At 33.4% G+C, this 15,224-nt stretch overlaps 1 protein-coding gene across 3 annotated transcripts in view; it reads right to left on the bottom strand.

Annotated features, from left to right (window-relative positions):
- LOC115209187 (serine-rich adhesin for platelets) overlaps nucleotides 1–15,224 on the bottom strand; it is an 84,066-nt gene that overhangs the window by 14,321 nt on the left and 54,521 nt on the right. For all 3 annotated transcript variants that reach the window (XM_036501287.1, XM_029777431.2, XM_036501289.1), the window contains 8 exons: nucleotides 14,558–14,679; nucleotides 10,455–10,531; nucleotides 9,185–9,307; nucleotides 5,665–5,749; nucleotides 3,370–3,464; nucleotides 2,623–2,660; nucleotides 1,847–1,990; nucleotides 15–86 (listed from right to left, as the gene is read on the bottom strand). In XM_036501287.1, the coding sequence (XP_036357180.1) occupies nucleotides 15–86; nucleotides 1,847–1,990; nucleotides 2,623–2,660; nucleotides 3,370–3,464; nucleotides 5,665–5,749; nucleotides 9,185–9,307; nucleotides 10,455–10,531; nucleotides 14,558–14,679 (756 nt within the window). The remainder of the gene's footprint in view (nucleotides 1–14; nucleotides 87–1,846; nucleotides 1,991–2,622; nucleotides 2,661–3,369; nucleotides 3,465–5,664; nucleotides 5,750–9,184; nucleotides 9,308–10,454; nucleotides 10,532–14,557; nucleotides 14,680–15,224) is intronic.

Consider the following 15,224-nt stretch of genomic DNA (forward strand, 5'->3'; position numbering starts at 1 on the left):
CAATCAAAACTCACCTCTTGTTAGCCATTCGTCTCGACTGAGCATTGCTAAGTCCTTCTGCAAATTCAGTTTCAGGAAGTGAAAACCTAAGAGAAAAGAAATAGGATCAGATAAAAATATGTCAAATACACTTTTTTTTATTATTATTTTTAGGATTTCATGATTAAATAGTGATTTTCATTGTTGTTTTAATTGATTTTTTTTTTTTGAGAGAGAGAGGAATTGTTTTGCATTGCTTGATGTACATTCTATTCAGCTATAAAATAGGTGTGGAACAAGTCTGTTCAGCTATAAAATAGGTGTGGAATAAGACATGGTAAAGAGAGTTAAATGTCATGTACAAGGCAAAAAAACATTGCTATATTGAAGCAGAGAATGAGAGAACTTTTACAGTCACTTAAACCACACCTTAGGATCTTGAAAAAAAAAAAAAGGTATACATTGAATAATCTTTAATAATAAATTCAACAGAGCAATAATGTAAAAAATAAACAGGAAATGGATGTTAAGGAAAAAATGTTCTGATTAGAAAAATAACATTTTATAGATTTCTACCACATGTATAATCTAGTGGAGTTAGAAATATTGGTTTCAAATTTTGGCCCAAGGTCAGCAAGTTTTGGGGTTGGGGTAAACTGATATCAACCCAGTGCTCAACTGGTACTTATTTTATCAACTCCAAAATACTGAAAGGCAAAGTTGATCTCAGCAGAATTTGAACTGAGAATGTAAAGATGGATAAAATGCCACATAGTATTTTGCCCAGCCTTCTGGAGTTGAGTTAGAAATATTAATAGAAAAATATACACAAGCATGCACATATATATATATCATCATCATCATCGTTTAACGTCTGTTCTCCATGCTAGCATGAGTTGGACGGTTCGACCGGGGATCTGGGAAGCCAGAAGGCTGCACCGGGCTCCAGTCTTATCTGGCAATGTTTCTACAGCTGGATGCCCTTCCTAACGCCAACCACTCCGTGAGTGTAGTGGGTGCTTTTTATGTGCCACCTGCACATATATATATAGCTGTGTAAATCTATGTGGTGTGTGTGTGCATTTTGTGTATGCATATATATGCACACAATGGCCATAATGTAACAATCACTATAGTGTACTAATGTTCTACAGACTAATCATAATAGCAATAGAGTACCAGTGATACCCTTGTTTTTCATCTATATCATCAATTATAACAGAAAAATTATCTTTATCAATACATTCAAGTTTTACATCACAACTGGACATGCATACACATAATCATTACAAACCACTGTATGTTTTGATCATACAGTCTTATCAACCTTCATAATGACTAACAAGCGATCCTGTTAGCCATTCAAGTGTATAAGTCAACAAGTAACAATTCACTAGTTCATTACTTCAGTAATATATATATATTTTAGATGCCCTTCATAAAAGATCACATGCATATTCTATATCGATGTGACCTTTCATTAATATACCAGCACTTACTTATAGATACAAACACTACACAGTGAGTCATTTTTTCTTTGCTTGTACACATAAATACATGTATGCATACATACACATCTGAAGTAATTCAAATCACAACAACGATACATTTGTTATACATATTTTTAAGTGTATAAACTCTATCATACACTTAAAAATGATAATTCAAACTAAGAAATTCCTAATATGAAAACACATGAAATTAGCAAATTAGAAATGAAAACAAGCATTATCTCCAAATTATTGTATTTATTAAAGACAGAATTTTAACAGTTCTGTATTTAATAGATACATTACCACAACATAGTCAATTTTATAAGTCAATTTGAAGAGCTAATGAGAAGGAAATAATGAAAATTTACACTTACTTGTTCAAGCTTCTTGTTAGAGAACCTGTGTCTTCAGGATGTTTCAACAACTGTAGCAGGTAAGGAATACAGCCAGAATTGTTAAAGCCAATCACAGTATGAATCAATTCATCATAAGACAAACCACAATAATACATCTTCCGTCTGAAATACAATAATCATAATGTAGGAACCACTATGGTGTAAAAATGTTTTACAGGGTAATATTAAATCTAATAGAGTGCTACTGATATTCTCTGGTGGATAATGGAATGATAGAGATTACTTGTTTCTAGCAAGTCAAATGATTGTTTCTTCATGTCAAAAACATTTTTAACTACACCTGGCATAACAATTCATTAGTAAAGCAACCACACTATAAACTCTGCTTTTCATTAACCATCTGGATTAGAAGTTACTTGAAACTTTGACTTTGTACTGTTGATGGCAATTTTAAAATGTTGACAGGATAGAAAACATATTCTTAATATCACAACAAAAGTATATCATTTTGTTCTGTTATTTTAATCCTTTCATGGTGAAATTAAATTTTATAGTTATTTCAGTAATAACGTTAAATATCTGCCAAGAAATAGAATTGGTGTCTTCTGGAAGTCATGTTGTTACAATAAACTTGATATATCTCAACAGAAAGTACTTTCAAACATGACATTCCTTAACAAAAGATAGATTGGTATATAAAACAGCTTTCCACAGTTATGAAATTTTGAGTGGAAGTATTTGCTGTCTGCAGTAAAATGACTTTAAAAAACCCACAAAACAAAATAAAATGAAACCTGTAGTGAACTGGTAAATCTTCTGTCGTAATAAGGCCCTGAAAAAAAAAATTGGACAAATTTATATCAAAGAGAAATCAAGAAATTAGAGAGAAAATTTTCAATTCCAAAAACAATACCTTACACTTACATATAATAACACTGTAACAGAATTTATACTTTACTTTTGTCTTTGGTCAGTAAATGTTATTTCCTATTTGCTTCAGTCTAGAAATCAAAGGAAATGACTACTATTCCCTTCAAACTTTGCTTTTGTAACCTGGACATCAATGTTTTGAAACTGACCTATTTTCCATTACATTTCAGACAGATTCAGTACTGAGTTGCTGAAGCAGAAATATTGTTATAGCAAATATTTTGGTCAATACCACAGATTTGCTTGTTAGTTTCTTGACCATAACCACTTGAGCATGTCTCTTAGTGGACCACAATATGTGCATCACTGAGTAGTGGGGGAGAGCTTACAGCCATATGTTGAGAAGAATTCTTCGGCATTTGAATAAATGTATTAAAAAAATACAAATTTTGAAGAAAATATTAGCTATTTGTTGTAGTTTCTAGGGGTAAGGAAATAACAATTGCTACCCAAGAACAAAAATTGTGTTACACAGTGTAAGTAGAATTTTAATTTCCAGATGTGGGCCCATGCATTTCCACAATAAAATTGGATCTATTTCCTTCAAGTTAACATACTTAACACAGCAATGATGCATTAGAGAATGAGTAAGGATACAGAGAGCAACTTACCAGCTTAGGAAAAGGGTAATTCTCAGTTGAAAGGTACTTATCAAGCATAGATATCAAGATTTTCTTATTTTCACGGTTGACATTAACAACTACACCTGAAATAAACACCATAACATCCATACAGCCTGTACATAATCACTTGACTTGCTACAAATATTAGTTAAATCTCATTCAAATCACTTAAAAACCATCTTTAAAAAAATAAAGTTGTCCTAGGACTACTTTATGTCAAAAACAAAAAAATGAAGACAGTTTTAAGACATAGGCATAGGAGTGGCTGTGTGGTAAGTAGCTTGCTTACCAATATGGTTCCAGTTTCAATCCCACTACGTGGCACCTTGGGCAAGTGTCTTCTACTATAGCCTCAGGCTGACCAAAGCCTTGTGAGTGGATTTGGGAGACGGAAACTGAAAGAAGCCCATCGTATATATGTATATATATATATATATATATATATATATATAATATATATATATATATATATATATATATATATGTATGTGTGTGTATATGTTTGTGTGTCTGTGTTTGTCCCCCTAGCATTGCTTGACAACCAATGCTGGTGTGTTTACATCCCCGTAACTTAGCGGTTCGGCAAAAGAGACCGATAGAATAAGTACTAGGCTTACAAAAGAATAAGTCCTGGGTTCGATTTGCTCGACTAAAGGTGGTGCTCCAGCATGGCCACAGTCAAATGACTGAAACAAGTAAAAGAGTAAAAGAGAGTAAGAAGAGTTACAGCCGGAACAACTTCATCAATCTATTTGATCAGGATTGACCTGGATTTAAACAAAAACACTCTAATAGGTTAATGATATCATCAACCATGTAATCAAACAAACTGCAATACTGCTCACAATTTGGGACAATGCTGCTGTTGCTGCTACATTCACAACATTTTAGGCTATATCCAGAAGAAGAGCATCTGACTAATTTTCAAAAATTTACCTCTCAATATACACCAACCACTAGCACATGGATATGATGTTGCTTACTGCACTTTTTTATTTCTGAAATGGCCACTGCTTCTCTGAATTAGCTAACTTCAGTTTCCATATACTGAATGTATTCACAAGGCTTTTCCAAGAAGGCTTTTGCTCAAAGATATAATAGGAGGCAATTACCCAAGGTGCCACATGGTAGGATTGAACCTGAAGCCACATAGCTGAGAAGTGAATTTCTTAACCACCCTGGTATGCCTGCATCACACCACACACCATTATCCACAAACCCACACGCAATCTTCAATAGTATCACCACACATACCACTATATGAACAATCACACACACACACAGTTTAACTCAGTATATACACCACAAACCATCATGCACACTCCCACATCCACACAAGCACATAAAACCTGAACACAGACAATATATACACACACATGCAACACGAATAGACAAAGATAACTTTCACCAACAAACATACACTATAAACATGCACACTATTTCATCACAGACATACATACATACATATGTACACACACCACCTGAACAAGCACACACACACACGCACATACATTAGACTCACCCACTCCCATTCACACGTACACACGCACATGTACATTAGACTCACTCGCCCCCATTCACACATACACACCATTCTTGCATGCACACACATGCTTGTGCACCTTAGTTCGTTGGAGTCACCATTACCTTTACCAGTATTATTATTATCTCCCTTTCATTCAACCTCTTTTTTTCCAGTCATCTTGCCATGTTGGACTATGCACTTTTTTCTCTCTCTGTTTTTTCTTTCTCTCTCCATTTTTTTCTTCTTAATCCTTTCTATTGAAGAGCATGGGCTTGAAACATAAAAGACTTTTCCGTTTTTCCTGAGTGTTAAACTAATACACCTGCTTGTTGTTCCTACACCTGTCTTCATCTTTTGTTTTCTATAAATTTGAACTATATATATCATCATCATCATCACCATCGTTTAACGTCTGTCTTCCATGCTAGCATGGTGGATACATGAGTTAATTTTGGTATTCTTTAGGCTTGACTATTAGGTTAAAAAGAAAGACTCCAGCTTATCTCCCTATACTTGCTTTGCAATACAGACATTTCTTTACTTTTAAGCATTCATCTGCTTATCACACATTCACGTTTTTGCAACACTTCTTCATACTTTCATACTCAAAGAGGAAACAATTTTAGACATTAAATGTGCAAACATGCAGCTTAAAAGATTGATATAAAGTGGTGATATAAAGAAGAGTATTAATAAAAAGTCACTGAGATATGGAAGAGATATGTTAAAACCTAACAAGATATGGCATTGATACCTACCTCGTACTTTATCATTGACTTGAAATGCTTCGATAGGATTTGAATAGTTGTAATGCCGAGGCAATTCTTTGCAATGACAGAAAGCCTATGAAAAAACAGAAATAGGTTTGAGAAGAAATGGAAATTACTGTGTGATACAGAGAATACTTTAAACCATTTTGATATCAACCTGCATGAGACAGCCCCTTGTTTTATGATACAAATACTGTTTTAAGGCAATCTAAATTAAAACCTTCCATCAATATATCATGTTAACATAAGTTGCAAACATTATCTTAATAATCTTTATTATAGGCACATCATCATTATCATCATCATTATCATCATCATCATCATTTAACGTCCGTTGTCCATGCTGGCATAGGTTGGATGGTTTGGCTGGGCTGGTATGCTGGAAGGCTGCACCAGACTCATCTGATTTGGCAGTTTTCTATGGCTGGATGCCTTTCCTAACGCCAACCATGGGTGCATTTACATGCCACCAGCACAGGTGCCATTTGCATGACACTGGGGTGCATATATATGCCACCCACACAGGTGCCAATTTGCATGACAGGTGCCAATCTGTCACAACTGCAATTTTGCTTGGCTTGATGGGTTTTCTTCTCAAGCACAACATAATGCCAAAGATCTTGGTCATTGTCACCATGAAACCCAACACTTGAGAGGAACTCAGCCACTTTGCCTCTGTGAGACCCAATGCTCAGAAGAAATATATATACACACACACACATATATATACAAGTGTATATAGACATACACATATATATATATATATATAATTAAGAAAATGGAGAGATTTAATGGATGTAAATCAATTTGTTAATAATTTATATTCATATGAATTGGGATGTGGGGTGGGGGTTAGCTAATTAAATTGACTCCTGTGTTCAACTGGTACTTGTTTCATCAACCCTGAAAGAATGAAAGGTAAAGTCAACCTCTGTGGAATTTGAATTCAGAACATAAAGACGGACAAAATGCTTAGCAATATTCTGTCCAGCATGCTAATGGTTCTGCCAAGTCACCATCTTAAACACCAGCTCAATAATGATTGTTATTTTACTAAATTCTTCATTTTCCCAAAATTAATAAAAAAAACAAGCAGTGTATCTCAACAGAAATATAGTAATGAAAGGGTTAAGATGATTTTGACATTTAACCCTTTAACATTCACATTATTCTATCAAAGGTAACACTTGTTTATTCAAATTGTTTTGGAGTAATCATACATTAGCTTGAAGCTTTGAGATTTTGATGATGTGATTATTTATTTTAAAATGACACTGTAGGGAAGGTATGAGAGGCCAGATCTAGCCAATATGAACATAAAACAAGTTGAATATTTGGGCCAGATATGGCCAGTTTAAATATCAAAGGGTAATTATGTTTTTTTTTTATATAATTATCTTTCTTTTCTGTTGTTCCACATAGTTGAATAAATATCAGTATCAACATGGAAAGAGGTAACAATGATAGAGAAACTACAATCTCTTATTTGATGCTCTATTATATACGATTTGAGACCTCCACTATTTTTAGCTCAGTTATTGTCCAGGCTGATCCCTCTTAAAACAATAAGAATCAGTAATATAGTAACTATATTAAACTAGCTATGCTCATCCTTCACAAAAATAATTAGTTCTGCACCAACACAAAAGAAATCAATATCATCAAAAGAACTGATAGGCATTTGGCAATTTGACTGCCTTCCCTAATATGTATTATTAATTAACAAAAACTGAGGAAAACAACATATTAGGCTACCTGCCACAATCAACCTACCAGAAAATACGTCTTTATCCATTCATAAAATACTAGCTCTAAACAATTGATATAAATGTCTGAATTCACAAACAATACAAGATGGCTAAAGATGATCTATTTTCACTACATAATATTGTTTTCTTCTTTTAGGATGAAATTCAGCTATGTATGTTACATTTTCAGTGATGATAGACAATTTTGATCATGATTAATATATTTTGATGATGACCATGATTATGACAATGGTATTCTTGATCACAATCCCCATTGTAGCTTGGTATGGCTGAAAGAAACATTTAACTATATCAGTATGACAATATATTTTTCATAATGCTAAAATATCAAAATACATTTCACATAAAACACTAGCAGACATATAATTCTTACACTTCTAATTCTTTACAATTCCAATTCAACTGAAAACATGAAGAAGTAAATGTCCTATACAGATTATGCATGGATAACTGAGCTGAATGACAAAGTTAAATACTAACACAAGATAGGTTTTGTGATATCATGTTGATCTTGGAACTATCCATTTTCAAATTAACTCACATAATCTTTTAATATAATTTATCAACTTGAAAAAAAAAAACATTTCCAACATGGGGATGTGTGATAAAATATTTTGAGAATGAAATTCCAAGCAAACAACTCTAAATATACAAAGATTTTATAGTAAAGGAAGTCATCCTCTTATATCGTTGTCATCATCATTGTCATCATTTTATCATTTTAATGACCACTTTTCTATGTTTGCATGGGTTGGAAGGAATTTGTTGAGGCAGATATTCTTCATGTTGTTAACCTTCAGCTGTTTTCAAGTAAGATAATATTTCCCAATGGCTAGGCATGTTTTCACAGAAGACTGGGAATAAAGGTCACTACTAAATGATAGTGAAGCTTACAACAATCACACAATGTCAAAATAAAGGGACACTAACTCTCTCTCTTTCTCACACACACATACACACAACAGGCTTCTACCAATGACAATAATGTGATATAGACTTATGCACCTTTTAAAGAATATTTATAAATAGGTATGATAAATATCTTTCCTGAAAACAAGAGGAATTCATGAAGTAAATGCTTAGCTTTAGAGATAAATGAATAAGAAATAACTGTTCTCCTGAGTATGATACCAATGTAGCATATATAAGATACATATATAATTTACTTGCAAGGCTTTGGTTCACCCAGGGTCATAGTAGATGACACTTGTCCAAGGTGTCATGCAAAAGGGCTGAACCTAGAACCAAGTAGTTGTAAAACAAGCTTCTTAACCACACAGCTACACCTGTACATGGAAATTTGTTGAAAATACTAAAACAATACCAGCTCAGATGAGTTATCAAATCACCAATGACAATAATGTGATATAGACTTATGCACCTTTTAAAGAATATTTATAAATAGGTATGATAAATATCTTTCTTGAAAACAAGAGGAATTCATGAAGTAAATGCTTAGCTTTAAAGATAAATGAATAAGAAATAACTGTTCTCCTGAGTATGATACCAATGTAGCATATATAAGATACACATTTCTAGGTAAATTGGGGAAGACAAAATTAGGTGTTCTTCTCAGTAAAGCATTGACAAAACACTAATAACAAATATAAACTACAAAACCAAGATTTAAAAAGATAGATATGTTTTGAACTGAATTAGGAATTGGGCAAAAAGGAAAAAGCAAAATGGTTGCAGTCTGAATTAAAAGTTTCAGTACGAATGTAATGTAGGTTACTTACAGTAACTTTTAAATGGTCAATATCTCTTGCTTTAACACCATCCATACAAAGCAAGGTAATGATAATTCCATTATCAATTATTGAGGTTACGCTGCCAATAAGAATATCCTTCCTTTCCACACTCTGAAACAAATCACAAATAATTTGCATGAACAAACACAGACACATTGCAAAGTTCTTTTTTAGTCATTTCTTTATGTGAGAAAGAGCAAATGCAAATAATATTATAATAATAATGATGATGATGATAGTAATAATAGTAATCATCATCATCATAACATCCACTTTTCCATGTTTGCAAGGGTTGGATGAAATTTGTTGAGACAGATGCCCTTCCTATTGCCAACCATTACCCGTTTCCAAGCAAAATAATATTTCCCCATGGCCACACATGTCTCAGAAGATTGGAAATGAAGGACACCACTTGCATGGCAATGACACTTGCTTACAACTATTATGTGATGACAAAGCAAGAAAAAAGTGACGTACACACATACATGTATGTATGTGTATGTGTGTGTGTGTGTGTGTGTGTGTGTGTGTGTGTGACGGTCTTCTTTCAGTTTCTGTCTACCAAATTCACTCATAAAGCTTTGGTCAGCCTGGGGTTATAGTAGAAGACACTTGCCCAAAGGGCCATGCAGTAGGACTGAACCCAGAATCATGTGGTCAGGAAGCAACCTTCTTTCCATACAGTAATGCCCTAACACTGAATTTTTGCTAAATCTGTCATTAAATTTGATGAGAGACAGTGTAATATTATAACTTTAAAAAAAGTATTAAAAAAAACAGTAATTTTCAGCTCTAGCTAGTCTTCAATTTGTGATGATATCTGTAACAATATCCAAGACAGGAACAAGGCAACACAACATTGAGGAAGGATGTCTATTTGAGTTAATCATCCTCAATACTTGATTGATATTTATTTTATCAAACCTAGAAAGATGAAGGGCAAAGTCAGACTTGATTAGATTTGAATTCAGAACATAATCCCAGAGGAATGAAAGACAAAGCTGACCTTGAAGGGATTTGAACTTTGAATATAAAGAAAGCAAAACATTTTGTCTGATGCTTCAACAATTCTACTAATTCAATTAGGCACAAGGCACAAATTTTAGAGGAGTGGACAATTGATGAAATCAACCCTAGTATTGTTACTTGATACTGTTACTTTTACTTGTTTTATCAACACTAGAAGAATTAAAATTGGTTGCTCTCAGCATGATTTCAATATAGAATGTAAAAGAACATTTTACTATATTATGCATACCTGATAGAAATGTTCCTTGCTATCCTCGGGAGGTAACCCCATGAATGACTCCACAGGAGGAAGTATTGAATAGAAGTCTGAAAATACAAAAGAAAATAAATCCAATAAAATACTATAACTAAAAGTGAACAAACATACGATTATGTAGATAACAATTATATTTCTACTTATGAGACAAGTTATATGCCTTTTTATGAGACAAATCATATTTCTAGATATTCATACAGTATTCAGATTAAGGGCCAATAAAGAGAGGAGTAAGAAGGGCATGAAAGTAGCATCTTTCTGTTCCTCACATTTCCTTTTCATACACTATGATTGTCTCCCACTCTCATTCCCTGCTCTCACTGCCCTGCTCGCTGTATTGCTGCTTTCAACCACCCTATCTTTATACCCAGGTTTTTGCCAGTTACTACAATCCCTATTTCTGGGTAATATTTGACTGCGTATATTATGACCTTCATACCTTGAGGGCATGCCCTGGCAATTGCCACCATTTATCTCTCTCTTCCTTACTCTACCATCATATCTATGCTCTGATCCTTGTTACTTATGAGCAGGGTTGCCACTCATCAAATAATAAAACACCCAGAATAATTGATGCATAAAACCCAGATCCTATATTATAAACCCAGATGTTAGAAAATAGGTATATAATTGGCAATTTAATGATAAAATATGTTATGTGACAAAATGAATACAGAATTTAATACTTATTTTATATCATATGGCAGCTAATTTGTCAATTTGTCTTATCCACATTATCTTCATTCACTCCTTGAAAGGTGATAGACTCATTTTCATCCTTTTTTAATAAGTTTAGCATTCAGCTCCCAAGAAATGCATGATGCTCCCTTTCTTGTAATTACTTGTTTAGCAAGTAGACAAGTGATCGTTTTAGCCTTCAACCTACTAGTGAACTTTGTCATTGTGCAATTTACTTGGGAAAATATGCACTCTACGCACGCTGATGAATGCGGTAACACTGTCAAATTAGTCATGAATTGTGACAGCCTCTCAAATTTAGTGTGGTCAAGCCCGTCTTTAAGATTGCGTATGGAATACCAGAATTCAGGGATGCTTTTTGAGGAAACAGGAATATCTTTATATTGCCGAAATAATCTCCACTCATCATCTGGTTCATCAAGTGTGTTTTCTGGTGCAATTACTGGAAAGTTTGATGCCAAGGGAATTATCAACTGAGAAGAGTTAGTGAAATCGTGCGCTACTTTTGGATCAAGTATTTCTAAGAGGGCAAACACTCCAGCTTCATCAAGAGGAAAATGCATTTTTAGTTGAGAGCATAATTCTATTAAAAAATTTTGCAATCAGTTTTGAGTCTAACTGAGTCACCAATGATGGGGTTTTGTTCCAGATATCTTATTGCACATCCACTGAGGTAAATATCACTCATATCTTTGTAATTTGTTGTGTTATTAAGATCAATATCTGATAATTTAGATACAGCTAAAACATTCTTTTTTATAAAGTAACTAAGGATATCTTTATATTCACTGGATACAAGTGTATGCAACAGATGCAGTCAAAAGTGTTCTGATTGAAACACAACATTAAGAGCATTTACTTTCTTTAATATATAATGTAAGAAGAGCAGCATGTGCTTTGTCCCTTTGTTAATCATTGTTTCTTAGATCCTTTTTGGTCTGTCTGCTTTTTCTACTTTAGCCTCTGACTGAAAATAAAGTACAAAGGCATCCCACTGTTCTATTATAACGTCAATTACATTTTCATGCGACAACCATCTAGTTTGCAAAAGCTTTGTTTCTTTTGTGTCAACAACACTTTGTATTATATTGAAGTCATTTTGACATTTGCTACTTCAAGAAAAGTAAAAAGTTAAGTCCTTTAAAAAGGACTCGAGATACAAAGGTAACACCTTCACTACATGACTTGAACAAAGTGCAAACGAATGGCAAATGCAGCCTGTTGTAAATACAGTTGGAATATCATTTCTCAATAGCTTTTGAAACCTATTCTTGTTACCCATCATTGTTGAACAATTATCACTGGCAAGTCCAAGTATGTTGCTCATAGATAAATCTTCTTTTGTAAATGTAGACTTGACAGCATCGTACAAACTCTGAGATAAACCATTTTCTACTACAATTGCATCCAGAAGAGCATCCTTGACATTAAGCGATTGTTCATCAAAAAAGCAGACAACTATTGCTAAGATTTGTGTCACTGAGATGTCTGTACTCTCATCTATCGATAAAGAAAACTTTTGTTTCTTGAGAATTTCCAAGATTTCATTTTTGTTCATAATGTGCAATTCCATCTTGCATAATGTATGTTATTTTTGTTTTTCATTTGTAGATTTTTAACTATTTCATTATCGAGAAAGGCCTTTTAACAAATTTCAACTAAGTGATTTATATGGATGAAAGATACGTGATGTTCAGCAACATAACCTGTTAGTAGCAAGTCTGCCTTAGCTACTTTTTCATTTAATGTATCATGTTTTATTTAACAATAAATGAATCTAATTTAATAGCCGATTTCACACAATCAAAAGCTTTCTTGTGTTTGGCAGTGTTTTTATGAGCTAACAGCATTGATTTGTTTGCATTTTTCAATACAACATTGCAGTAAACACTGTAGCAGATGTCAGGACTTTTATCTTCTTGCCATAACCAATTTTTAAGCTCAGCATCCTCCAACACGACTTCTTGAAATTTTAGGCGTATCACTTCCTCTTTTTGGACACACTATTGTCTGCCATTACTTCATAAAGGGTTACAAAACAAAAACACTCACACAAAATGTTGTTAAACAAATTTTAAATTGCACGTAACAATCGAAGCGTACACCGTCAACACAGTCAAGCTGTCAACTAGTGGTGTCAGAGTTTCAGGCAAGTGTACAAGCAGTCACCAACACGTAACTTGTAGTTACCCGGTATGATACAAGTATAAACAAATAATGAATGTGTATGATTGGTAATTACATCACATACAATATTTGTATCGATAAATTCAATATATGAGATGATCATGGATGGTATATAGAAAGTTTACAAAGTATTAGAAGAGGTGCAACTTTGGTACATATTGCATGCAAAGAGTATGACACCAAATTCTCTTTAAAAGATAAATTTGCAGCCAAAACTAACTTAAAAACCCAGATTTAATGTAAATTTGGAAATTAAAACTCATAAAACCACCACTGCTTCAAAAACCCCATCAGTGGTATCACTGCTTGTGAGTATACCCTGGCACTTCACCACCATCTCTCTCCTGTTCTCTCTTGTACTTCTGCTGTTTCCCATTCTTTCTCTTTCCCTTACTCTTCTTTCTGGCTGGGTAACCATGTATCTCCTCTTTCTGCCTTCATTCTTGATCTCTCTCACTCCCTCTCTCCTCTTGCTCTTCCCTTTGACTAGGTAACCTAGTATCTTCTTTACATCAGTACACCTGTTTCTGTCCTCTTTCTTGTATATCTCTCTCTCTCTGCTCTCTTCCTCTCACTCTCTCTCTCTGTTTCAGCTTCTCTATTTCTTATTTCTTTATTGCCCACAAGGGGCTAAACACAGAGGGGACAAACAAGGACAGACAAACGGATTAAGTCGATTAGATCAACCCCAGTGAGGCCTGAGACTGGCACTTATTATATTGACCCAGACAGAATTTGAATTCAAAATGTAAAGCCAGAAGAAATGGTGCTAAACATTTTGTCCAGTGTGTCAACCATTCTGTCAGCTCACCGTCTTATTAGGAAACAAGAATATTCTTTTTTGTTGTTTATCTAGAGAGACAAGGCAATCCAGCTCACAGACTGAAAATCTCTCTCAGATAGAAAGGAAAAAAAAGATTTGGAGAGTTCAGTGTTTGGAGTTATTAGTATTTTTAATACAGGGTTTATAATAAGTGAAAAGAAGTTACTATTTTTAAGAATGAGACTGAAGAAGAAAATGATTTTTTTAAAAATGCAGAAATTTTATAGGAAGCCATATATGGAACTGAAGTTCATTTTACAAAGAAGTATTTTATTACCATTCATATGTAGCTATTTTTTGTTTTATTAACTGTGTGAGAAAATGAAATTTATGTAGTAGGAAAGGTTGAATCAATAAAATAACTTACCTTCCCCCAATCCATAGGACTTATAGACATGTGGTACCTCTCTAGGAGGCTTGTCATTGCTAAACAGAAGATCAGCTTTTCTTGCAATGAAACGCTGCACAGTATTTGTAAACACTCGGTCTCTGAAAAATATATGAAAAATTTTATTAGTCTGACACTTGAGAAAATAGATGAAACACAAATATTAGGTCTGTCTTAATAAAACTCAAAAATAAAATAATTTTTTTTTTTTTTCAAAATAATCAATACCACAGAATAATATGGTTCATCAATTGTAATAGATTTTACCAAATAATATTATTCCATACAGATTGATCCATGATTATTTTCTTTTAATACAGTACTGCGTAATAATGAAGCATTCAATATGTTCCCTTAACATAATCTATCAATTCAAATACAACTACCTTCAAACAAAACACAATTTAATTACTTTAGCACATTGGAAATATGAAGTTATATTTACATAAGGAGTAATAATATCCTGGAGTAACAAAAGACAAGTAACATATGTTGCAGAGTAGAATTGTCATAATTGATTAATATTGGGTAGCATCTGTTTGATCAAATGTTTAGTAGTAACTAAACGTCAACACCTTACATATATCACTCTTCAGTTTGGTCTGAGATGACACTTTAAACTTGAACATAATACTAATATAATTCT

The sequence above is a fragment of the Octopus sinensis genome, linkage group LG3 (genome assembly GCF_006345805.1).
Source record: "Octopus sinensis linkage group LG3, ASM634580v1, whole genome shotgun sequence".
In the NCBI taxonomy this organism is placed as follows: domain Eukaryota; kingdom Metazoa; phylum Mollusca; class Cephalopoda; order Octopoda; family Octopodidae; genus Octopus; species Octopus sinensis.